The sequence below is a fragment of the Agelaius phoeniceus genome, chromosome 29, assembly GCF_051311805.1.
Source record: "Agelaius phoeniceus isolate bAgePho1 chromosome 29, bAgePho1.hap1, whole genome shotgun sequence".
NCBI lineage: Eukaryota > Metazoa > Chordata > Aves > Passeriformes > Icteridae > Agelaius > Agelaius phoeniceus.
In genome coordinates this window covers 3537970-3563098 of record NC_135293.1, presented here as the reverse complement: position 1 = coordinate 3563098, position 25129 = coordinate 3537970, and the positions used below count along the sequence as shown (strand labels likewise).

General features: G+C 58.8%; 2 protein-coding genes across 7 annotated transcripts in view; both read right to left on the bottom strand.

The window, feature by feature from the left end:
* Positions 1 to 215: 215 nt before the first annotated feature.
* PIK3R2 (phosphoinositide-3-kinase regulatory subunit 2) lies at positions 216 to 20687 on the bottom strand. Its single transcript, XM_054650009.2, has 16 exons — positions 20532 to 20687; positions 12913 to 13636; positions 8775 to 8867; positions 8335 to 8397; positions 7273 to 7404; positions 6871 to 7072; positions 6518 to 6603; positions 6142 to 6247; positions 5947 to 6045; positions 5639 to 5819; positions 5327 to 5452; positions 4919 to 5061; positions 4542 to 4718; positions 4248 to 4319; positions 3862 to 4032; positions 216 to 3375 (listed from the first exon to the last, which is right to left on the bottom strand). The coding sequence occupies exons 2-16, from the start codon at positions 13250 to 13252 to the stop codon at positions 3183 to 3185; spliced, it is 2184 nt and encodes a 727-aa protein (XP_054505984.1). The 5' UTR covers positions 13253 to 13636; positions 20532 to 20687; the 3' UTR covers positions 216 to 3182.
* A 1041-nt stretch (positions 20688 to 21728) lies between these two features.
* MAST3 (microtubule associated serine/threonine kinase 3) overlaps positions 21729 to 25129 on the bottom strand; it is a 31225-nt gene continuing 27824 nt past the window's right edge. For 3 of the 6 annotated variants that reach the window (XM_077191447.1, XM_054650149.2, XM_077191449.1), the window contains 4 exons: positions 24995 to 25117; positions 24739 to 24875; positions 24320 to 24504; positions 21729 to 24212 (listed from right to left, as the gene is read on the bottom strand). In XM_077191447.1, coding sequence (XP_077047562.1) covers positions 23209 to 24212; positions 24320 to 24504; positions 24739 to 24875; positions 24995 to 25117 — 1449 coding nt within the window. In that variant the 3' untranslated portion in view covers positions 21729 to 23208. The remainder of the gene's footprint in view (positions 24213 to 24319; positions 24505 to 24738; positions 24876 to 24994; positions 25118 to 25129) is intronic. The other 3 variants (XM_077191448.1, XM_077191452.1, XM_077191451.1) reach the window with 2 other exon arrangements.

Here is a 25129-nt window from a genome sequence, read left to right as displayed (position 1 = left end):
CCCGGTTTGTAGCCGCTGTTTCCGGCCCTTTCTCAGCTCCCGTCCCCACGTGTCCCAGCCCTACAAACCCGAGGAGCACAATCCTGGCGCGATGGGTCACATCCTGCACCCAGCCCAGGAACTGGGGCACGGCCCCACCGCTCTCCTGCCCCCGCACAACCTCCCACAGCAATCCAGCAGCCTGCTTCATTAACTCGGTTTATTTTGTTTATTTCTTTCCTTTTTTTTTTTTTTTTTGGTTGTTTTTTGTGGGTTTTTTCGAAGTACCGTACAAAAAAAAAATCCTCTTACAGTAACAAATACTGGGTTTACATTAGTAAACATCAACAGAAAGAGCAGAGAGCACTACTGCTGGTAACGGACAGCTCGGGGGGGGCAGGTTATTCTTTATTGCATATACCTAGAAACTAAAACCTCACGCAGCCACCACGTCCTCTCCGAGCACAAAGCCTCCACTGGCACCTTGGGGGTTACACGGGGGAGCCCCCCCAGAGCAGGGACACGGAGGGACGAGCCCCAAACTGCGCCCCGGGGAGCAGGGACAGCCATGTGGCACCCACGGGACGCGGGCGTGCGGCTCGGCCGGGGGACGTGGGCGTCACAAGCAGCAAAGCACAGCCTCAAAACGCGGCCAGGTTCAGAACGAGCCAAAGCAGCAAAGGACAAATCACAACGAGCTTTTTATGCTGGGGGAGCCCAGCCCGGGGAGAGCAGGGGAAAGCTGCTGTTCAAGGAGCTGAGTGAAGCACCGTCAGGGAAAGGCAGCCCTGGGGAAGGGCATCTTCCTCCTCGTCGTACACAGGACCCTGGGAGCAGTGCCCTGTCAAGGACAGGCTGCCAGCAGGCAGGGAAGGCAGTGCTGCAAGAGGGGTGACTGTGACCCCCCCTTGGGCTGTGGCTGGACAGCAAGAAGGGACAGCACAGGGAGAACAACAGAAATTCAGCCAAAAGGAGAAAAACACAGGATAAAGTGAAGCTGGAATTTCCCTGGGCAGCAAAGCCAGGTGAGCACCAAGCGAGTGTTGACAGGTGACAGCTTCAAGCTGAGACTCTTCCAGATGCTCAGCAGGTCCTGGCATGAGCAGGGAGCAATCCCCCCAGGCAGGACTGGCCCCAAGCTCACGTTTAGGGGTGGTGGTGGAGGAGCCCATGGGATGAGGGGCTGAGGATCCCATCTGCCTGCAGCCTGTCCTGTGATCTGGGGATGTGCTGGAAGTGCAGGGACAAGCACAGGACCAGCAGAGTCCCCAGGCTGAAAGGGTGTGGAACACTATCAAAGCTTTGGAGTGTTGGTGCAGCCCCCTGGTCACTCTGCAGGCCCCAGGAGGCCTCAGGATAGAGCTGTGAGGGCTGAGCCTCCCTGCCCCAGTCCCACGTGCCCTCATCTCTCACGTGCCCGAGTCCAAATTATTCCCTTACTCATCCCTGGCAGCTTTTCCCAAGTGATCCCCAAAGCCAACCACAGCCTCCCCTGACCCACTGCCTGCACCTGAGCACCAAACACTGACAAACCAGACCCAAAAACCAGGGCCCACGGCCTGGAGAGAACATGCAGAACACAGAATGGGGCTGTACAGTTGAGCAGAGAGCTGCCACAAGCAACAGGAATGGGATGTTTGCTCCAGCAGCCCCAGCTCCAGAAGGATCTGGGGACAAGCCCAGAGCAAGGCAAAGCAGCAGAGCTGGCCAGGGAGGGAGGGACAGTGCAGTCCCCAATGCAGGTGGCACATCAAGGACAGGATGCAGGCACAGCATGAGCACAGAGCACCCCATGGGTCCAGCAGAACCCAAGCTGCAACAAGAAACAGAAGTGCCAGAGTCCATGGCATCCACCTGCCTGTCCCAAGGAGGAGCCTCAGAGAGGGAACCAGCCACTCTGGCAAATCAAGAGGATCAAGAATACTCTCCTCCAGCCAGGCAGCTGAGATAACCCAGGAAAGCAAATGCCACCATGGCTTCAACTCTCAGCTCAGCTTTTAAAGCTCTTCCAGACCCACCTGGGCTGCCCTGGGGCCCTCTGAGCTCAGACACAGTACCCTACCTGCAGCAGGGTGGGCAGCCCTGCCCTCGCCCCATACAGTACCCATGATTTAAGTGCTTTGCATACATAGTTCACCATCATGCAGATACATTTCAGCATGCCCTGGGCCCCCCAGATGTGTCCTCCTGCAGCAGAGAGGTCCTTCATTCCAGGTAGGGCTTGTAGTGTGCGTTGGACTCCAGCCCTCTCCTGCTTCAGCTGCAGGGCCCAGGGCTGTGGCAGCCTGGCAGCTGCTGCCCACGCTGGGGGTGGCACTGGGGGCTCAGCAAACACCAGCACCAGGGGAGCAGCTGCTCACAAAAAGAACCATATTTACAGAGCTACAGTCAGCTTCAATGGGTTACGTGTGCAGAGTCACCGAGACCGGCCGGAAACAACGAGCTGTGCATGCCACAGATCCTGCCAGGAAAACAAGGGTACCAACACGGATTTCACAGCTTCGTTGGCACAACTAAGGTGGGAGATTCATGGCTAAGCAGATCCTCCCAGCCCAGGCAGCAACACTCCAGAGGTGGTTATGACAAGAGGGAATGGTGGCCAGGTGGGGCACAGCACGGAGAGAAGATCTCAGCCAGGGAGCCCCACTGAGGATGAGGTTTCTCCTTCCTAAATGTGTCTCTGCATGCAAGAGCAGCACCCCTCGTACCAGACACCACCACAGCCTGCGAGGCCACTCAGAGAAGTGAGAGTGAAGGATGCACACACTCAGTGGAGCCTCCTCCTCCTCTGCCTCCTCGGGTGTCCAGGCAGGGAACCCCTCGGTCACAGCACCGAGGAATCAAGAACCAAAGCTCTACAGTGATGCGTAGCGGGGCGACCTGCCAGCAAGAAGGGGATGTGACCTGCTTGTCAGGGAAGGGGAGGGGGCTGTGCTCATCCCCAGCAATTCAATCACAACTGGATCCCACCTCCTAGAGGCTGGAGCCCACTGCGAATCCACAGCCCAGCCTTTCTGTCCCATCAGCCAACACGGGTTTCAGCTACTGACCAAGAGGGACATCAGAAACGGTCACAGACATCTCAGAGGCTCTGAAGGAGCAGGAGCACAGAGACTCAACTATACAGGGTGCAAGAGTCCAGAGCCAGAAAGCAGCGCCCTGGGAAGAAGCTGAAGGCAGCTGTTGTGTTGTGCATGGGCTGCTCATCTGGCTGGTGGCTGGGAAAGGACCGGGTGAGCCAGGGTGACATTCAGGGAGTCATTGTGCTGCACCAGGGACGTGTGCTTGTAGTGCAAGACCAGGTCCTTGAGGGAGGCGTAGAGGTTGTAGGGTTCAGCAAACCCATAGCCCGTGGCCGTCTTGTAGATCACGCAGTGCTTGGTGTCACCATCCACCCTGCCAGGGAGACACGGGAACCTGGGTCAGCAGTGGGACAGGGGAGCACAAACAGGGCCACAAAAGCAGTGTAAACAACAGGCCCTGGCTGGAGGCAGAGGGGGGCTGTCACCTCCAGCATCTGGCAAGGGGAGGGTGGAACAATGTAGGAACACAACCAGCCCCATCCCATCCCATCCCATCCTATCCCATCCCATCCCATCCCATGGATCCCATCCCATCCCATCCCATCCCATGGATCCCATCCCATCCCATGGATCCTAGACCATCTCATGGATTCCATCCCAATCCCATCCCATGGATCCCATCCCATCCCATCCCATCCCATCCCATGGATCCCATCCCATCCCGTGGATCCCATACCATCTCATCCCATGGATCCCACACCATCTCATGGATCCCATCCCATCCCATCCCATCCCATCCTATCCCATCCCATCCCGTGGATCCCACCCCACCCCACCCCACCTGCACAGGGATACTCACACCACAGAGCAGGCATAGCACCCCTTCTGGCTGCTCTCACGGATCAGGAAGGTGCCGTCCCGTTTCCCACACAGCATCTCCTCTGCCTGCACACGGTTGATCTTCCCCACGTACCACGTCCTCTCCTCGTGGTGGGGCAGCTCCTCCTCATCATCCATCATGGAGTATTGACTGCAATCGAGCACAGGCAGGGTCAGATTCCCTAAATTTGGGTGTGTGGCCCCTACATCTCCCCACACTGCTAGCTGCCATCGCCCTCTGGCAGGGAAGGCATCCTCAGCCTCCAGGCAGGGAGCTGGGATTTGCCCACAGCACGGGCAGAACCCGCTGCACAGCCTGTGCTCCCACATCCCCCAAATCCAACAGCACACGAGCAGGACACTCACTCCTCTGTCTCGTTCTTGATGCCCAGCCACTCGTTGATCTTCTTCTGCCGGGCACCCTTCTGCGTCAGCCACCTGGGGGAGGAGGGCAGAGCTCTGAGCGCGGCTGCAGCGAGCCCCGGGCGCGACCGTCACCAGAGGGCAGCAGCCGCTGCTGCCGGGGAGCGCCGAGCCCCGAGGCCGCGCTGCGGGAGCGGCTCCAGCCCACAGCGGGCTGCGAGCCGGCCCAACGAGCCCCGGAGCCCCGGGGGAGGCGGGCGGATGGCTCCCGGGAAGCGCTGCAGGGGCACTACGTACACCAAGTACTGGTCCCGCAGCTTGCGCAGCTGCATCAGGTCTGGCTTGAGGCTGTTCATGCGCTTGTCGATCTCCCGGTTCTCCGAGGCTTGTTTCTTCAGGTCCTGCTCCAGCTTCATCTTGCTGTCGTGGATCTCTGTGATGCGGGACTTGAGCTTCTCTGAGTTCATGAGGATCCTGGGAGAGAGAGAGGGGGGTTTAGGCTGTGAGCCAGAGTGGGGGAGGTGGAGGAGGCAGCCTGCCAGCTCCAGCCCACAGCACGCTGCTGGAGAGACAAGGAGTCCACGTGCCTCGGCTCTGTGCTGAGCCAGGAGGATCCTTGCAGCCCCTGGGGCCCTTCTCCAGGCAGGGCAGGCCACCACCACCCCCATCCTCACCGTTGCACCTCCTTCTCGTTGCCCTCCCTCCGGAAGCGCTCAATGTACTCCTTGCTGCACTTCTCCTGTGTCTGACACTGCTCCTCAAAGATCTTGATTGTCTCATTGAAGGCCTCAATTGCTGTCCTCTTCATCTGCAGCTCCTGGAGACAAGGGAGGGAAAAGCTGAGGAACATTTCTGCACATTTGCATCCCCTCTTTCAACTTCCCCCAAAGCAGCTCTGTCCTTGCTGCAGGCAAAATATCTCCCTCTTCAAAGCCCGTCCTCTGGGGAGTGCCTGTCCATGAGCTGACAAATGAGGCAACAGGTGCCCCATCTCTGGTCCCCCCTGTACATAGCAGGGTGGCTGCCAGCACTCAGGGGGTGACAGAGCAGCCCTGGGGGGATCTCAGGCAGTGCCCACATACCTGGGATGTACGTGTGTACTCCTCATACAGCAGGTCGTACTCCCAGCTCTTGTCCTGGTACTGCTGGTGATAAACCTTCAGCTGCTCCCCCACAGCTTCCACGCTGTCCTCCTTCACCACCTGGTCCTGCCATAGGCACAGCCTCAGTCAGGACCTGCTCCAGCTGGTCCCACAAAACCCCACAACAAAACATTCCAGCCCACAGGGAGAGGGATGGGACGTTATCATCTACCAAAAGGGCAGGGATGGATGAACAAACACCCCTGGTTCAGGCTGTGCTTGCCAGCCATGTCCCTGCAGCACAGGCCTCACCTGCTGGTACTTGGAGATGGGGTAGAGCAGCCTGGTGTCCAGCTTGGCGTTGTACTGGGCGAGTGACTCGTGCCGGTAGTGGGTGATGAGCTCCACCACTGAGCCAAAGGTCAGGGGCTCCGAGAAGCCGTACTTGCCTTCCCGATGGAAGATCTTGATCAGCTTGTTATTGCCTCCCTTCCTGTATGCAGGGGAGAGGAGAGGCCACTTAGCACCACCCCAGCCAGAGACCTTGGCATCCTTGGAAGCACAGGGACATGTCCCAGGAGCTGCACCCCTGAGGCTCCCAGGGGATCCCAAAGCCCTACCTGAGTGTGAGTGTGTATTCCCCCTGGATCTTGCTGGAGGCATCACGCACCAAGAAGGTCCCGTCTGGTGTGTCCCGGAGCTTCTCATTCACCTCCTCCCTGCGAGGAACAGGATTGTCACGGCCTGGGAGGTGGCCCCAAGGCTCACCTGATGGACAGGGCACCCCAGGTGTGAGCTGCCAGTCGCCCCCTTACCTGGAAATGTCCCCCCAGTACCACTCGGCGTCCTGCAAGGGCGCGTTGTTCCCGTTGGCCAGGCTGGCTGCGCTGGGCTTCGGCTTCGGCGGTTTGGGAGGCAGGGCTGTGAGAGGAGGAGGGATGAAACAGGGTGAGCCCAAATCCCAGCTCCTCACTGGCAATTCCCGAGTCCCTCTCCCTGCAGTGACTGGCCCAGGAAGGCCCCTTGGCCACCACATTTCCTGGAGCTGCTCCAGGTACATCTCCAGCAGCTGAACACCTTGAGCCGGCCTCCAGGCTACCAAAACGCCCTGAACAACCCAATCATGGGGGCAGAGAGTTCACACCCACAAATGCCAGTGCCTCAGGCCCCAGGGAAGGGGTGTCTCAGTACCTGGAGGCAATTGCTCTGGCTCCAGCTCCTTTGTCTGCAGAAGTGTCTCCAGAAACAGCACAGAGAAGTCAGGGCTCAGCTCTGGGCTGCAGGGAGAGAAGAGACAAGTTAAGAACAGCAGTTGTGGGGTACAACATGGCACTGCTCCCACATTCCCTGGGGTCAGCTGGCTCACCTCAGCTGCCAGACCCCAGGCTGACAGGGCAGCAAGGTCTCTGTCCCAGCTCTGTCCCACCTCTGTGTGCTGCCAGCAGTTTAATCCCACGTGCAGCCCAGCAGGGACTGGACTCCTTGTCCTGGCAGGCACAGAGGCCGGAGCTGGGAGCACTGCTGGGACCAAAAGCCTGACGTACCTGGCGCCAGGCAGCCGGAGGAGCAGGGGGCCGAAGATCTCTCCCAGGGCCCGAGGGTGGAGGCTGTTGCTCTCGGCCTGCTGCGATACCTTCCCCAGATGCCGGAGCAGGAACTGCAGGGTGAGCGTGTTCTGGAGCGGGACCGCAGGCGACTCCAGGGCCAGCAGCAGCTGCTTCCGGCAATTCTCTGGCTGGGGGATCTCTGGGGAGAGAACAAGACACGAGGGAAGAGCTGGGACAGCCGGCACCACTCTCCACGCTCCGGCTGCGTCACAGCACAGGAGAGCTGTCAGCACTGGGGGCCGTGTGCCAGGCCCCATAGGGACAGGGCTTATTTTAATATCCCAGATGTGTCCACCCCACCCAGGCACCCATTCCCAAGCCAGCCAGGGAGGCCCTTACCCTGCAGGATGCGAAGGATATCTCCATGCACTGACACTGGCACCACGGGGGAGGGCAGGTCCTGCAGGTAACCTCGCAGTGCCTCGCCCAGGGAGTGCACGTCCAGGGGCTCCAGGTCACCCAGGGTCCAATCTGTCAGGGCACAGATTTCCCATGGGAGGGTGGACACAGTACTGGGCACCCAGCTGGCAGCTCTGGTGCTGCCAACACCCATCCCATAAACCATCACACAGCAGCCAGCTATCATGAGAGCTCACCAGCACCACGAGGAAGCTCAGGCAGCCTCCAGGCAGTTCATGTGACAGAGGATGTGCACCCCAGAAATAACCTGGTTCTGGGAACCCCAGCAGTTCCCCTTGGGAGAGGGCAGAGGTCATTCTGGGTACCCACAACCTTTGCTCTGAATCTCAACACAAGAATTCTGAGCAGGTATAGCTTGGGTGAGAGTTTTGCTCTCCACTGCCAGCAAGAGTCGAGTGCAGGCTGAGCAGCCACACACCTCCCTCATACTCAGCATTTTGGGAAGCACAAAAGGCCTGTCCCAAGAGCCCAGGCTGGCAGCACTGTGTGGTTGGGGTTTGCAGGAACGTCTGCGGGAGGGGACTCGCCAGCGTGGTGCCGGATGAGGCCCCAGCCCAGCCGAGAGGCAGACGGCTCCCAGGGCTCCCCAGCACAGACATCGGCCCCAGCCACCAAGCTGAGCTCAAAGATCCTCCCCTGCTTATTAGTGGCATGACAGAGCCAGAGGAGCCTCCACCAGCCCATCAGAAGAGCACCCCAAAGACAGCAGGGGACAAGCACAGGGGTTCTGTTGTTTGCCTGCGAGTCTCTGAGCCAGCCCCCCATGGATGGTGGCAGGGATCCCCTCTGTCCCATCCCTTCCACGCAGGACAAGGACGTGTTGGGATGGGACAGCCCAGCCCCAGAGGCAGCGTGCTGGGAGTCAGGAACTGCCGGGGACAGGCGAGCCTGGCCTGGATTGCATTACTGCTGGCGCTGTCACATCCACTAATCTCCTCCATCTGAGCCGATTCGCCTCCACCGCGCCGAGCTGGTTCTTACCGGTTCTCAGCGCCTGCCTCAGTTCGGAGCCAGATGTCCTGTACAACATCTCGCTGTCCAACCCTGCGAAGGGGGGACGCTGCTGTCAGCTCCAGCACAGGCACTGTTTTGGTGCCAGCTGGGCCATGGTTGTGGCATGGCCAGGCCTGGATGGTGTCCAAGCCAACCCCCTGCTGCAGCCCCCTTGGCCCCCAGGACACGCGGTTCAGCGGCCCCATTTTTCCACCATGGCACAGATCCAGGCTGGAAGCTCTTCCCAAACCCCAGCACCCACCCAGTGCGTGCAGGTACCCAAATCAAACACCCTCACGGGCCTCAGCAGCTCAACCCAGGGAGGAAGATGAGAGCAGCTGTGTCCTGTGTGTCCCACAGAGCTCAGGTTTCATTGTGGGGTTTTGGGGGTGTATCAGCATCCCCAGTGCTCAGCATTGCCCCCTTACCTTTCTTCTCAATAGCTTCCACCAGCTTCACCAGGAGTGGTGGAGCAATCTCGGGAGGACTGAACTGCTCCTGCAAGTCCAGGAGAGGAGACCCTGGGGGAGAGGGAGGGAGAGAAGGGCTCAGCACCAGCTCAACCCTCAGCAGCAGAGCTGGGCACAACCCAGGCAACTCCCAACAAGAGCAAGGAAAGAGGAAAGCTGTGGCCCCCACTGTGAGGCTGTGGCCCCGGCAAACACAGCATGCAGCCTGCAAGCAACCTGCCCAGGAGCCAGCCCAGCACTTGTTGAGCTCCAGCCCTGACTGGGTGTGCACAGGGAGATATCTGCTGCTCTGGGCAGAGGCCTGGAGACAGAGCCCACCCCCCTGGGGACACCTACCCCCCCGGGCAGGCAGCACAGGGGTTACCAGGGCTCCTGGAGCTCAGGGCTGGGTCCCTGCCCAGCACAGGGGCTGCATAGGGCTGGCAGGGGAGCGGGGCCAGGGAGCTCGCTCTGCTCGTCGTGGTGAGCTGTGATTAATCCAGCGATTCAGACAGAACGCCGTGTCAGCAAATTCCTGCCCTTGATTACTCGTTTAACATGGAAACCAGCCCTGTGCCTCCCCCTCCCCGTGAGCCCACAGCCTCTGTGCAAGCTGCTACAGGGCACAGCCAGCCCGTGGCACAGGACCAGGGTCCCCCCATTCCTGGGGGATCTGCAGCCCCATGTCAGGTGGTATTTCACTGCCACTTCCAGAAAATCTTGAGGTTCTGGCTGCAGGCACCCCCTTCCCCTGTGCATGCCGAGGCAGGAGCACGCAGGCCTGGCTGAGGAGCTGCCAGCAGGAGGTTTGCAGAGGGATGAGCGGTGCCAGGCTCCATCCCGCTTCCAAAGCAGCACCAGCCAGAGCAGGAGCTTCCTCCAGGCTGGTCCACAGCACCTGGCAGACCCTGGGGAGCCCGCAGTGGGTGAGGACACCCAGCACACTCCACTCTGCAGAGGCAGAGCCAAGAGGCTGCTCCCCGTTGCGAAACAGCTCCGTTGTCATGGATCTGACCCGAGCTCGCCTGGTGTGGTCTCACCACAAGGCGCAGCAAGCTGGAACTGAGCACCCAGCTCAGCCTCCTGCACCCACGGCCTCGAGGGGAGACAGAACAGCCATGGGAAGGGAAGGGAAGGGAAGCACAGGGGTCAGGCACCCAGCAGCTCTGCAAAGGCCTGTGCTGCTGGGAGGGGGGACAATCCCCCGGTGGAGCAAACTCCTGGGCATGGTGTGGGTCGCTGTGGGGAAGCTGCAGGCAAACTTCCAGGCTGGCAGCTCCCTGCCTGACCCTTGGGAAGAACTGAAGGGAGAGTAAATACTGGCACTGCCCACGTGGCCCGGCCGGGAATGTGCTGCTTCAGCAGGCAGCAGCTTGTCTTTTTTTGTCAGGCACAGAGAGGGGAGCCAGCAGCAACTCCTGAGCCTGCCGGGCCTCCGGGCTGGGCTGCCGTGAACAAGGCTGCTCACAGCACGGCCCGGGCAGCTGCGGAAATATTCCCGAGCCGCATTTTCCGCTCGTGTTCTCTGCGGAAGGCAAACACCAGCAGCTCGTAAATCCAGCGGCAGAACGCGCCGGGTCTCGCTGCTCCAGGGACAGCTGTGGGGCTGGCCCTGCTCCACGAGTGACACTGAGGGGCTCAGGGGTCCCTGCCAGCCAGGGCAGGAGCTGGGAAGCAGGGAAGGAGCTTCGTGGGGCTGCCAGGAGACGCTTCTGCACCTCCTAAAGTGCACGCCGTGAAGAACTAAGACAGGCTTGGCTCAAATACGGTTTTTCCATTGCAAAAATGTGTCTCCCCAGCAGAATACAGAAATAAAGAATCACAGAATATCCTGAGTTGGAAGTGAAGCACAATGATCTTCAAGTCCAGCTCTTAAGTGAATGGCCCATAGAGGGATCAAACCAGCAGGCTGAGTGTAAAATGGCTCTGGGGTGTTTGAACTGACTCCCTGCAGGCCCTGCCTGTGCCCTGGGAGGCTGGCTCTGGGGATGGCCCCACAGGGGACAGGGACAGGGTAAAACTCAGTGGAGCAGGGAGAGGGGCCATAGGATCCTGGCTAGTTGTAGAACAGAGCGGGGGAAGGATTTTGGAGATGTAAGAGTGGGACAAAGCTGGTCTCACGTGCCCTGGTACCCCACCCTCCATCCCTGGGCACAATGCAGAGAGGCTGGCTTTTGGTTTCCTTCCCAAATTTGTCTTTGCTGTGCTTCAGGAGCTTTGGCACATATCTTGTTCCACCTCCCAGAGACCCCACCATTGGCTTTGACCTCCAGACACACCTCCACCAAGCGGGGAGAGCCGAGGAGGGCAGAAATCCAGCCCCCGAGGGAGCAGCATGCAGGCAAGGCCAGCACAGGCAGCACAGAGCACATCCCAGCAGCACAGAGCAGCAGCACAGAGCACATCCCAGGCTCCTGAGAGGAGCAGCTTTCTTGGAAAGGCAGGTTGCAAGCGGGATGACTCAGGTCAGGCTCTCCTGCCAACCCAAACGCAGCAGGGCCCGGCCGCATTCCCACCCTGCGGAGATGTTTCCTGGGGCCGCCCCTCCGGCTCCGGGAGCAGGAGGCAGCTGCAGGGAGCTGCACCAGCCCCACAAGCCCGGTTTCGTAAGACCCCAGAGGTGTTTTCACACAGCCAGAAGCATCTGCTGGGGTAGCCGTGGTTCCCAGGCACAGAGGGACGGGGAGGATGCAGCACTGCCAGCTGGGAGCGTTCCCTGGCACTCTCCAGCTCCTGCTGCTGACCCCACTCCTCCCATGTACACCAGCACGAGATCTTCGGTCAGGCATGGGAAGGCCAAGTGTGGCTGTCACCCCCCAGAGGATCACAGAATGGTTTGGACTGGAAAGGACCTTAAAAGATCACCCATTAAAACCCCCCTGCCTTGTGCAGGGACACCCTCCACTAGATCAGGCCCCATCCAGCTTGACCTGGAACACTTCCAGGGATGGGGCAGCCACAGCTGCTCTGGGAAACCTGTGCCAGGGCCTCACCACCCTCACAGTCAGGAATTTCTTCATAACATCTAATCTAAATCTCTCCCTCTTTTAATTTAAAACTTCCCCCTTGTCCTATCACTATCTGTCTGTATAAGAAGCCTCTCTCCCTCTTTTATATAAGCTCCCTTTAAGTACTGGAAGGCCACAATAAGGTCTCCCAGAGCCTTCTCTTCTCCAGGTGAACACCCCCAGCTCTTTCAGCCTGGCTCCAGAGCAGAGGGACTCCAGCCCTAGGAGCACTTCTGTGGCCTCCCCTGGACTCACTCTAACAGGCCCACAACTTTCTTCCTTGTCCAGACCCAGCACTGCAGGTGGGGGTCTCACAATGGAAGAGTAGAAGGGGGAAGCCTGGGGGCTGCTGAGCCCTGGCCACAGGGTTGATGTGCCTGGGAGCCAAACAAACAGGCTAAGAGCAGGCAGCTGCCACAGCTCCACAGGCAGGGCTGAGGCACGTTGGCTCTCCCAGCCCGGGTCTGTGCCAAGGCCAGGCGGGCTGGGAGGCAGCTGCAGGTGCAGGACAGCCCATGCCCAGCCCCAGGGTGGCTGCCTGGCCCCAGCGAGGGCTCTGCGACCCGCGGGGTGGGCTGGCTGCCAGGCAGACAAGCAATTAGCTCCAGTTCTCAGAAGAACTCTTTTAGACCCTGACTTTTCTCCTCTTGCCCAGAGACAAGTAATTGTGTCTCTCAGCAGGGCTGAGCAGCTCTTGGCAGGGAGCACTGCCCCAGGCGCTGCAGGGGCGGGGAGGTGGTGGTTGGGAGAGGTCAGGACTTATCCTGAAGGGAGGGAGCCTGGCAAAACTCAGTGGAGCAGGGAGAGGGACCATGGGGATCCTGGCTGGTTGCAGAACAGAGGGGGAGAAGGATCATGGAGATGTAAGAGTGGGACAAAGCTTGCCTCAGGAAGCTCTGCTGAGCAGATTGACAAGCTGAAGGAACAAAGTGCTTTCCTCTGGGCCAGGACTGAGAGAGGCTGGCTTTTGGTTGTGACTCAACTATACTGCTGCTGGTGGGGCAACCCAGTACTGCCGAGCTGAGGGTTTCACTGCTGTCCTGTGAAGCCAGTCACACAGCAAGACTGTGGAGGTGTCCCAGAGCAACAGGGCACACAGCAGGGCTTACCTTGCTCCAGAGCCTCGGGCAGCCGGCCACCACTGGCCCCGGGTGTGGCAGGCAGGGGTCTCTGCACCCGGGGTCGGTGTGAGGGGACAGCGATTTTCACCGGCCCCACGTACTCCACGTAGGTGCCAGGAAAGTCCCCCTTCTGCTTGGTGCGCTCGTTGACACCCAGGATCCAGCCGATCTGATTGGGGGTCTGCTCATCTCCATCCTTGAAGCCCAAGGCTTGCAGGGCCCCCTTGCTCACGACCAGGATGTCGCCGGGCAGCAGGTCAATGTCCTCCTCGCGCTCCTTGCGGTACGGGTAGAGCGCGCGGTACTGGAAGCCGTCGGTGCTGCCCATCCTCTCTGCCGGGGGAGAAGGGCTCTGAAGGGTGAGGCAGCACGTTCCAGGTGGGAGAGGAGGGCCCTCAGAGGCAGCTCTCCCCCATCAGCACTCTGAACTGTCTCTGTGTGAACTGGCACCCCAGGAGCCTGGTCTGGGTGCCCAGGAGCGCTTAGGTGCAGCCCCTTTTCCTCAGCTTGAAACCACGATTCAACCAAATTATGGAGCAGAGGGAGAAGGAGACGAACATAATCCAGCACTGGTGAGAGGGCATGCAGCAAAGAAACCCGAGATCAGGGTCTGTTTCACCAAAAAAACCAGTCTCTTGGAGTCTGGGGAGGAAAAGCACAGTAGGCTTCCAGCCTGGAACAGCGTGGCACGCTATGTTCCCCTTTCCAGTGCCTGCAAAGAGAAGAAGAATTGTCACTGCACAGCCAGGCACCCCACGCCCTCCTGACACGCCAACATTCAAACCAGGGGTTCACCTGAGAGAGGCAGGACTCGTTTCTCTCCTACCTAGCAGCTGCTGCTGAGCCCTGGATCCAAGCAGGGCGTGCTAATCCCGATTTACACTCCCAAAAGCAAGTGAGGAGCCAGTGGCTGCAGGCAGGAACGCTGCCTGCTCTCTGCTACTGCCAGGCACCAGCTCTGCATCTTAAAGAGGTTCACCCCTGCTTCTTCAGCTTACCCTCCTCGCAGCACTTATGCAAACAAGGAGACAACAAGTGGGACAAAACAGCCTTTATGCAGGATAACTTTTGCATACAGAAAAGGGTGACCCTGCACCCACCAGCTGCAGGCCCTGAATGGGAACAGAACAAACAGATTTAACCTTCCCTTGTTAAATCGATTAAATTTCACAGTTCACCTTTACATCTTGCCATGCAATCCCCCACAAAGGCATCTTCTGAAGGGAGCTGCCCACAAATGTAGGTTAACCACGCTTTCAGCAAAAGGCTTTCGAGATGCACTGCCATTCCCACAGAACAGCACTTCAAAGCTTTGCTAGGAGCAAAAAGTCAATTTTTGAACTTTTCAAAAGCAGCAGCAGCATCAAGTACAGGCACAGGTTCCTTTCGCAGAGATGGAGGCAAAAGGAGTTAAAATAATCTTTAGAAGCCTTCAAGTCTACTTAGAGCTCCTAACTGCCTTTCAGCTATTCAGAGAGAAATTGAATATGCTGCCTGCCCTGCCCAGAAATCCACCAAAAAGAATAAACCTGGGTTATAACATGTTGTTGAAGAGATGTACGAGCCGGGACATTCCCACCAGCCAGGCACGTCCTCTTTTCCCATCCCCTCCTGGCTGCACAGGCCAGTTTTCCACTTCCCTCAGGCAAATCCCAGAGTTCTGGTTCCCGCAGAAATGGCATGCGGCCGAGGACCGGACCTGCAAGGCACTGGGGCAGCCAGAACTCAGCCTTCCCAGGGACACCCTGGGCCTGCTCAAATGCTGCAGGTCCTGTTAAAGGCTTGAGCTGCTTTGGCCCAGAAACCACCAAACCCAGCTCAAACTCCTGAGCCTCATCTGAAAACTATTAACGAGCAGGAAGGTGCTTCTCAGGGCTGTGGGAGCCTGGGCAGAGGGATGTGAGGAGGTAAAGGGAGCCAGGACACCCTTCCCAGAGGGGTCAGTGAACAACCAAGCATGGCACAAAGCCAGGGCTGCTCTGACTGCTGGTTGGACTCTGTGACAGGCACCAACGGTGGTGATCTGCAGGATTTCAAAATAACCCTTCCGGGCCAGTTACACTTTACAGTTCATATCAGCTACAAATCCCTCTTTCCTCCTGCACGTGGTATATCACCCCTGCACGTGGTATATCACCCCTGCACGTGTCACCACATCTGCACGTGCTGCCACAAAGTCTGGGATCGGGGTGAGTCCCCTGAGAGGAGCCAGACCCACCTCTCACAGCCGGGCTCTCCAGCTCGGCACCAGGGCTCCTTCCCTTGACAAGGACAAAAGGCACAAAGAGGCCATGGCACAGGAAACCTGTGCAGCAGCCAGAGCCCGCACCGCCTGCCTGAGCTCGGGCAGGCGTCCCAGCCAGGCTGTCTTTGCCATGAATGAACAGGCACTGCCCGCGGGGAGGTGAGGCACTTGCGGCCAGAGGCGGGTGGGGAACAGGATTGAGCCTGATCCAACTTGCTGGAGAGCTTCTCCAGAACTCCAGGAGCAGCACCAAACTGCAGAATTCATGGAGAGACCCTACAGAGGTTTCTGATGTTCACAGGGGAAGCAGCACAGCCCAGCAGGGCCGCTGTGAAAGCTCCCACCATGCTGGGATAGTGGCCGCAAGGAACTCGCGGCAGAGCCCGCATTTCCCCAATCCAACCAGCCCCAGCCAGGAAAATATTACTTCATAATCCAGAGCATAAAGAGAGATTTATGACCAGGCTCACTGGCTGCCCCTCTGAGTGCTGCCTGTCAGGGTCCCCCAGAGCGGAGTCGCCGTGCCGGGGGCACTGTCTGGATGCCAAGGGCCTGAGTGGCCGCTGGGCACGGCCCTGGCAGCTCCCCCTCCTCCTGGGAAGGACAGACCCCAGAGTGGCTCCTCCTGGAGAGGACAGACTCAGAGTGCACCCAGAGGCAGCAGAGCCCAAGCCCAGCAGGGTCAAGGCTCCCCCACAGGCACCCCCCCAGCTTCCACCCGTGGATCCCAGCCCCGACTCCAGGCGTCTCCGACAAGCCGGTGCAGCTGAAGAGGCTGGAAGGACAAAACGCTCAGGCCTGGCAAACTCGTTCAGTAGCTTTTAAAAGCAGATCTGCATGGAGGGGTGGGAAGAGGAGAGTGACTCTGGAGCACTGAGTGTCTCCAAAGAGCAGGTCCCACAGCTTCTTCCAACCGACTCCTTCACAGCCTTCTTCCCTGGGGTGGGAATGCAGGCATAGCTCTGTGCCACCACGCTCTCCACGTCCCAGTGGGTCACTGGGCACACGAAAAAATCCAGAGAACTCAGAGGCAGGCTGTTCCTGGAGAAGCCTCACCTGTTTTCCCCACACTCAGCCCAGGTGGGCACTGAGTGCTCATGAACACGAGTGAGGAGCCCCCCGGGTGACCCAAATCCTCATGGCTAGTGCCAGCACCGTCCTCTCCAGGGCAACAGCTGTCCTCTGTCCTGCCAGGGACCCAACCAGAGGCTTCCCTGGCTGAGCTGCAGGAAGGCTGTGCACCCTTGGAGAGCAGCTGACAGAGCTCTGGGGATTGGGAACACACACTTCCCAAAGCCCTGGAACAGCTCTTGGGAGGGAAGGCAGCGCCGAGAGGCCGGGACACGCACGAGCCTGTCGGCTGGAAGCGCACCTCGGAGCAGGAGAGAGGCAGCACCTCGCCAAAAGATTTCTGCTGGGCCCAGCTCCAGCTTTGCTCAGCTCTCAGAGAGGAACCTCGTGTGTCTGTGCTGGTGAGCACTTGCTTAGGCTGCTCTGAAAATCCCATGCATCAGACAGCTAAATACCTTTGGTAAATCTATCTCAGCGCCCAGAAACAATCCCTCGATTCATTAACTGCTGTCAATACTTTCTTTGTTTAATACATCGGTTTGAAACAAAAAACACATTACAAGTCTTTTTGTCTGTGCCCAGCACATAAATAAAAGCATCTTAACATTTTAAATGTGGTTCCTGTGCTTTTTAACCCAGTTCCAAATGCAGTTCCAAGTGCAGCTTGACTTGAAGCAAGACTGAGTTACTTTCCTTCCAGAGAGAGGAAAGAATGCATAAAAATATTTAAAAGAAGAATATGCTCACACCAGTATATGCAGTTCCAACCTCCCCAAGTTACATCAGATCCTCAGCAAGCAAAACAAACACCCTATCGAGTTTGAACTGCAAGTTACAGACAAAAAGAACAAACTTTTCCTTTAATAAAAAGAGAAAACAGAACAATGCAATGATGGATGGGAATAAAAATGGACAGGGAATTGCCTGCCACGGTGACATCTGCTGCTGCATCACATCCTTCTGACCCACACAGCCAGGGCAGCTCTGATGGCCTCAGCTCCTGAAGCTGGCAATGGCAAGCACATCATGGGTCAGGGCAGCTCTGATGGCCTCAGCTCCTGAAGCTGGCAATGGCAAGCACATCATGGGTCATCCTGTGCCCACCGAGTGGCAGGGAGGGCAAGAGCTCGGCAGCCCCTGATTTACAATCAGGACAAACAGCACAGCAAACCCCTGTGCTCCCAGGCAGCTCCCCGGGCCCGCTGCCTCCCCAGCAGGAACAATGACTGGAGAAACGTCTGGCGAGGCTGGAGCCATGAGCCAGGCTGTGCTAGAGGCAGCAGTGCCACGAGGAGCTGTGGGGGAAGGAGTGGGAGAGCCTGCAGGGAGCTGGGGCGGGCGGGAAGCGGAGCTGGACACGCTCCAGCAGCTGCCCCTGGGGAAGCGGCCAGCGGAGCAGGGAGAGCTGGAGCCCGGGCTGGCCACGGCGCTGCCAAGCCAGCTGGTATTTCCTTCCAAACAGGGAAAAGCTGCAGGGGAGGAGGGGAGGTATGCCTGAGCCGTGCCCCAGCCAGGCATGGGACGGCCAAGGCCGTTTTCACCTCTTCTTTTCCCCAGAAATGCTTCCCAGCCAGCCAGCAGCAGCTCCTGCCCACAGCCACAGGCCGCCCTTTGCCAGGGACACTGAGCATCTCCTCCTGCTCACGCCTGAGTTTCATTAAATATCTTGCTTTATTCACCAAAGCCCGAGGAAATGAAGGAGCATCTGAAATATTTCACTGAAAAGGTCAATGTCATGATTAGCAGGGACACGAGGAGCTGAATAAAACAGGATGACCAACACCTTCCTCACTTTTGGGAGACCACTGGAGGTCCCAGAGACCTCCTGCTCAAAGGCTGGACAGCGTGAGAGCACCTCAGGCAGTCTGCACACTTACTCCAAGACTTCTCACACTGTCCAGAGGCTTCTGACACTGAACTTCCTTGCTCCAGCTGAAGCTTGCTCTTTCTCAACCACCTCACAAACTTTCTCCTCCTGCCTACAAGACATTTTTATGTGGCCAGAGACTTTTATTTGCTGGCAGTGGGCAGAGAAGGACCCAGCACCCAACACCAGCCCCATCACCTCACTCCAGGCTGCTCTTACACCATCCCCCAACGCAGCAAGAACACACGAATTCCATTTTAGGAGCATTCATGGAGCTGGCTTTAGGGATATAGAAACCCAGGAGCTGTATTTTGGCAAAAAAATTACAGTTCTAAAAAAAACCTGAGTACATGAAAAAAAAAAAAAAATCCAACTGCTCTTGCTAACTTATCTGCTTAAAATCACATTCCCCAGGGTATTTGGAATTTATATGATTTATTAGCAGCTCTGTGCAGCTCAGCAATCACATGAAGTAACCGACGAGGTAAGAAGCACCCAAGTTAATAGACCAGCATGATTTGGATATTGGTGAGAGAGCCAAGACCTTCCAACTTGAGAAATCCACCATCCCTTCCTCTGTCTGCTTTTCATCTTCCATTACCCAGCTACTTTAGCTCCAAGCTGCGGCTCCAGAGATTCCCAGAGGAATTAAAAGAGCCCTCGATATTATAAATACTCTTTTTCATTGTAAACACACCCCGGCACTCAGAGCTCTGACACGGCTCCAAACTGGCTCCGCAAACCACTCTGCTCCTCGCCACATTCCAGCTGAGCCGCGCTCTCCCTTCCAACCCAGCGCCTTTGTCCAAGCCAGACCCAACTGCAGGCACAGAGGATTTTCCTGTGTGCCTAAAACCTTGTTCCAGTGAGTTGGGAACGCTGGGGTTTGGGGCAGCTTTAGGAGGAACGAGGCCGTGCCATGAAGCTGGAAGCACGAGCTGCCCACGTCAAAGGGAGTCACCAAAGAAACCAAACCATGCCTTGGACTTTCCCACATGGTGGAAGGCTAAAGCAGAGCCCAGTGCAGCCTCGGGGACACGGCAGCCCTCGGCATGTCGGGGAAGGGTGGGGGAATGGCCAGGAAAGCAGTGATTTAGGCTATATTTACTCAGCTGTCTCCATTCTCTGCTCTCACAGAGAAAGTCACAGGGCCAGTTCCCCAGCGGCTCCAAGAGCTGCTTGGGAAATCAAAGCTGCATTAATGGGAGGAGAGGCAGCCACGGCTCCATTGAAAGGCAACGCTGGGGCTGCTCCAGCTCCTCACAGCTCGCTTTTCTCCACAGTTTTACCCTCTGGTTTTATCCCCCATCGATCACAGACCCCCAGTTCAGGAGGCACAAGACCATGGGAACCTTCCTCCTCAAGGGGCTGAGAAACATCCCCAGGAAGGGAAGAAATGCAATGGCCAACCTCTGTGGGAAGCAGTGGGGGGGCTCATGCCAGAGCCAGGGCTCGGGGGATGCCGTGCAAAGCCACCCTTGGGCTGAGCCTGGCACATCCCTGGGGCACCAGCTCCAGCCTGGGACCTGCTGGGTGTGAACTGCCCCCGGGGCAGGGGGAACAGAGCTGGGACCCCCAGGACTCTGAGCGATGGGGATGTACTGTGCGGGGGGGTCCCTGCATTGTCACCACTGTGGGGACAGTGGCACGGGGGGGGATCTGTGATGGCACTGCTGGGCTGCAGACAACCAGGAGAGAATGGGGACACAGTCCCGGCAATGGCGGAGGGGGACAGGGACAGCTGGGGGCAGAATGGGGGGCACAGCCCCGGCAATGGGGGGGACAGGGACAGCGAGGGGGGTAAATGGGGGGTACAGCCCTGGCAATGGGAGCAACAGGGACAGCTCGGGGCGGAATGGGGGGTACAGCCCTGGCAATGGGAGGGACAGGGACAGCTCGGGAGGCATCGGGGGGCACAGCCCCGGCAATGGGAGGGACAGGGACAGCTCGGGGCGGAATGGGGGGGGCACAGCTCCGGCAACGGGAGGAACAGGGACAGCTCGGGGGGTAATCGGGGGCACAGCCCCCGCAATGGGAGGACACAGAGACAGCCCTGGGGGGACCGGGGGGGCATATCCCCGACAATGGGGGGGACAGGGACGGATCGGGAGGAATCGGGGGGCACAGCCCCGGCAATGGGGGCGACAGAGACAGCTCAGGGGCGGACCGGGGGGCATAGCCTCGGCATCACGGCGAAGCCACACGGCAGTGGCAGTGTCCTGGCAGCGGGACACCGTGCGCCGGCAGCTCCCGAAGGGTCCGGGGACATCGTCGAGGTTGCCCCGTGAGGGACAGAGCCAAGTCCCGGGGCGCCTCACGCTGAGGGGGTCCCGATGCCCACCCTGGGCCTGGTTCCGATCTGGGCCCGCTCTCCCCCATCCCGATGCCCCGATCCCGATCCCGCCGCTCCCGGCCCCGCCGCACCTCTCCGCCGGCCCCATCCGCCGCCGCTCGCCTCCAGCCCGCTGCTGCCTCCGGCCCGGCGGAGCCTTGGACAGGCCCGAGCGCCGCCGGAACGGCCCGAACCCGCCCCGGAAACAGCCGACAGCAGACGAGAGAGAACGGAACTGCCCGAATCTATCCCGGAAATAACCGAGCGCCGACGACAGAGGACGGAGTTGACCGAAGACTCCGGCCCCGCCCCTCTCCTGGCCCGATCGTTATCGGGGCCCCGCCCCTCGCGCGAGACTCTCCGGAAGGAGCCGAGAGGGCCCGGAAGGAGAGCGCGGCGGCGCCCCCTGGTGGCGAATGGAGCGGGCACCGCGTCGGGCACCGGGATTGAACCGGGACTAAACCGGGATTGAAACGGCATTGAACCGGGATTGAAAAACGGCATTGAACCGGGATTGAAACGGCATTGAACCGGGATTGAACCGGGATTGTACCGGGACTGAACCGGGAACGGGGCACAGCACCAGGATTGTACCGGGATTAAAACGGGATTGTGCCAGGATTGAATGGGGATTGAACCGGGATTCTACCGGAATTGAACAGGGATTTAGCCGGGATTGTACTGGGATTGAACCGGGATTGAACCGGGAACGGGGCATAGGACCGGCATTGAATCAGGATTCAACCGGGAACGGGGCAAAACACCGGGATTGAACTGGGATTGAACCAGGAACGGGGCACAGCACCGGGGCTGCACCAGGCACTGGGGCTGCACTGGGCACCAGGGTGGCACCGGGAACAGGGCACAGCACCGGCACTACCCGGGCACTGGACACTGGGCACAGCACCGGACATGGGGCACTGCAGCAGGACTGCGCTGGGCATGAGGCACCGGGGACTGCACGGGGAAGAGCACGGGGCATGGATTTGGGACTAGGGCATGGATTTGGGAATGGGGCAGGGATTTGGGAGTGGGGCATACCTGGAGTGGGGCGTTGCACCAAGCACGGGGCACTGCCCTGGGCACAGGTCACTGGGGACAGTCCTCCGGGCACCGGCACCACAGCGGGACCCGGTACCGGAGCCAGGCTGGGTGCAGCCACCCCAGTGCCACTGCAGGGCCACCTCCCCTCCCCTCCCAGCTGTGCTGGCACCCCGTTCACCCCCTGCCATCACCCCCAGAGCGGGCACTCGCTGCCCTGCACTCTCCAGTGCCACTGGACACCACACTCAGCGCAAGGGACAACTTTAATCCAACATAAAACTTCCCGAAGGTACGAACAGAGCCGGGCGCTGGGCAGGAACACACAGTCCCCTTGGCTTTTAAGACATTTCCCACTTAAAAAAATCCTCTTCCCACCCTACCCACTCGACCAGTGTGCAACCAAGCCCCCCCATGCCACCGTGCCAGTGGGCAGGGGGTGCCCGGTGTCTCCCCAAAACCCCACTGCCTTCCCAAGACCTTCCTAGAGAGTGGAGGGAGAAGCAAAGGAAACACGGAGCAGCTCTGGTTGCTCATTCTGGGGGGGTTTAACAGCACCAGTTGAACGGGAGAAGCGGGATACGGAGCCTGGCACAAACCACACGTGCACAAAAGAATCCAACACGCAGCCCAAAAATCCACCGGGGTAACGGTGACACCTGATGGCAGCGGGGTTGGCAAACCAGGGATGTCCCCCTGTCACCAAACCACGGCAGGGGAGGGGAAGCCAGAACATGCATCAACAAATGGAAACGTTTATAGCCCAGGTAGAAACGGGGGAGAAATGCTGGGTTGAGCTGTCGTTTGTTGGATAAAGAGCAACGAGGGGGGAAAGAAAGGGGTGAAATTCCCAAATTACAAGTGAAGCAGCACAGGTGCTCACTGGGTTGGGACAACTGGAAAAAAAAAAAAAAAAAGATAAATTAAATTGGGATTTTGTAGGTGTCTGTGCACTGACCCACCAACATCATGGGATTTTGTGGGATTTTTGAAAGAGCAAAAACCGACCCTAAAAATCCCATTAATATTCCCATCTGGGAGATGTCTCAGTTTTCCCCACCTGGAAGGGCCAATGGAGCCAGGTGGCTATAAAATCTCCAAATAAAATAATTAAACCCTTTTTATACCTCCTATAAGCTTATAAAATGATCCATATGCTCATCATCTGATGATCCATATGCAAAGAATATCCCCCCCCTCTGCATCCTGGCATTTCGGGGATGTTGCTGTGGATTTGGGGTTTTATTTTAATTTTAAATATTAGAGTTATGGGGTTCTTAGGAGATCTGGGGTGTTTCCAGCTAGAATTGGAGTTTAAAAGTAGGGAAAAGCGAGTGGGTTAGAAAACAGTGGGCTGGGAGACGCACGGGAAAGGCTGGGACTCCCAGAGCTGGGTTGGCCCCTGCGACAGTCCTGCACTGCCCGTTTAGCTTATAAAAAGTAATAAATTAATTAAGGAATATTTGCATCAAGTCCTTTCTGTACACAGAGGTTGGGGCCCAGCTGTGGAAACGCCGCTGCCGGAAAAGTTCCTGCGTCTCTATAAAAATATGAGCATCTTTCAGGGAGTACAAAAAGCCTTCCAGGGGGGCGAAGTGCCGGGGCACAGCCGGCCCGGCCAGGGTCCAGAGTGGCTCCGGGGACATTTTTCTCATGGATTTGCCGCACAGAACGGGGTGCTGGGGATGCTGCAAGGAGCCTGAACCATCCCTGGTGCCTGCATGGGGCTCAGGCGTGCTTGGCCCCGCTCCACACGCCCCGGGGAGCCGGGAGATGAGCCCCTGTTGGCTCCTGGCCCTGTGCTGGCACCTGCCAGTGGCCGGGTGATCCCTGCCCGCAGTTCCGCTGCTGCTGGGAGCCACGGTCCCGGTGCTCACACCCATCCCACCACGGCAAGGAGATGATGCTGTTGGGCTGCTCCGTGCTGCTGATGGGGTAGGAGCCCTGGCACTCCCACTCGGCCACCGCCGGCTCCTGCTCGTCGCTCTCCGAGCCCTGCACCGCGATCTGCGGCACCGTGCCGGGCTTCGGCTTCGGTGGCAGCTCTGCAGCAGCCGTGCCCTGCCCTTCCTCGCTCTTGCCACCATCTTCACCTCCTGCCGCCGTCTCCTGCTCGTCAAAGCTCACTTCTTGAACCGCCTCTTGCTTCTTGAAGGAGTCCCTGCGCTCCGACAGGTTCAGGCGCCGCATCACCACCATCTCCTGGTCCCGCTCGTGCCGCTCTGCCAGCCGGGAGCTGCCGGGGTGGTACCCGTGCTCCCCGGGGTATGGCAGCGTGTCTCCCTCGGCGATGGCCTCCCCATCCAGCGAGGACATCTCCAGCCCCAGCTTGCGGCCGCTGGTTTTCTTCTCGGCCAGGATGGTGACGATCTTCTCGGCCGACTGGACGCGCTTGAGCAGGGGGGAGCGGGGGCAGTCGGCGCTGCGGGGCCGGGAGCTCTGCCGGACGATGGTGGGGGGGGACAGGGTCTTGCCCTGGAAGGAATGGGGGGTTTTGGGGTACCCGTGGAGCGGAGATGGGGAGCGCTGCGGGGAAGGCGGGCGCTGGGCCGAGGAAGGGGTGCAGGCCAGGGGAGAGGGGGGGATGCTGCTGGTGGATTTGCGTCGTCCCACTTTGTAGCGTGGCCCACCCAGTTTGGGGGCCAGCCCGTGCAGGGAGCTGGGGCGCACGTGGCCGGCGGGTGACGTTGGGGTGCTGGAGGAGGGAGAGGTGCTCTGAGGGGACACAGCATCTGCCGTACAAAGAGAAAAGGTCACTGTAGGGCTGGAGGGACGCGGCCTCCCCGAGGGACACGCAGCATCCTGCCCTGCCCCGAGCCAATATCCCCCCCTGGGGTACCTGAGGGCAGGTCGGGAGCGGGGCTGCGGCACGGCGTGGTGGGACCTGGGGACAGGCTGTGCGTGGGGGACTCCGGGAGGCTCTCGCTGGAGGACAGAGAGTGATGGAGACCGGAGGAGAAGCTGCGGCTGGTGTGCAGGACCGACGACTGCTTGGAGATCTTCTTGAAAAGGGATTTTCTCCTGCTGAGGGGACAGGAATAACTCTGGCTTCTCCTTAAAGATGTTTGTCTCAAGTCTGCTGACCTTGTGGCAGCAGGACCAGACCCCACTGGACATCCCAGTATGGCAGATCCAGAGCATCCAACCCAGTGCTGGCAGGACCAGACCCCAATGGACACCCTGATATGGCAGATCCACAGCATTCCCCCAGTACCCCACACACTGGGATGAATGCCATTTTATCCCAGTTTGACCTACCTGTCTTGGCCATCCCTTTTCTTGCTCTTTTTACTCCTCCGTGCCATCCTTGTCTTGGAGCTGTTTTTCCTTGCAGGACCAATCTTAATGGAGGTGTTTTCCAGGGCAGTGGTCCGCAGGGCCACTTTATTCCCACTCTGAGGGATGGAAAACAAACCTTTGCAGCACCAGGTCTGAGCCAGCTCCTGCCTCAGCTGCCAGCAAAGGCAATGATGAATTGATGTTCTGGGAGAGCAGAGTGGCTCTGGTCACCCACCTTCAGCAGCAGCTCCACAACATCCCGATGGACCAAACCCAGCACGGACTCTCCGTTCACGTGTGTGATGAGATCTCCTGCCCTCAGCCCGGCCTCCTGCGCAGGGCTCCCCTCCTCCACGCTCTGCAACACAAA

Bases quoted from the DNA above. Each gene is read 5' to 3' on its own strand.
- PIK3R2 (XM_054650009.2), bottom strand. From the start codon at position 13,252: ATGGGCAGCACCGACGGCTTCCAGTACCGCGCGCTCTACCCGTACCGC. The intron at 7,073-7,272 runs GTAAGGGCCTCC...TTCTCTCCCCAG, and splicing joins TATCCTTCGCATCCTGCAGG to AGATCCCCCAGCCAGAGAAT. The intron at 4,719-4,918 runs GTGAGGATGGGG...TCTCTCTCCCAG, and splicing joins AACGAGAAGGAGGTGCAACG to GATCCTCATGAACTCAGAGA.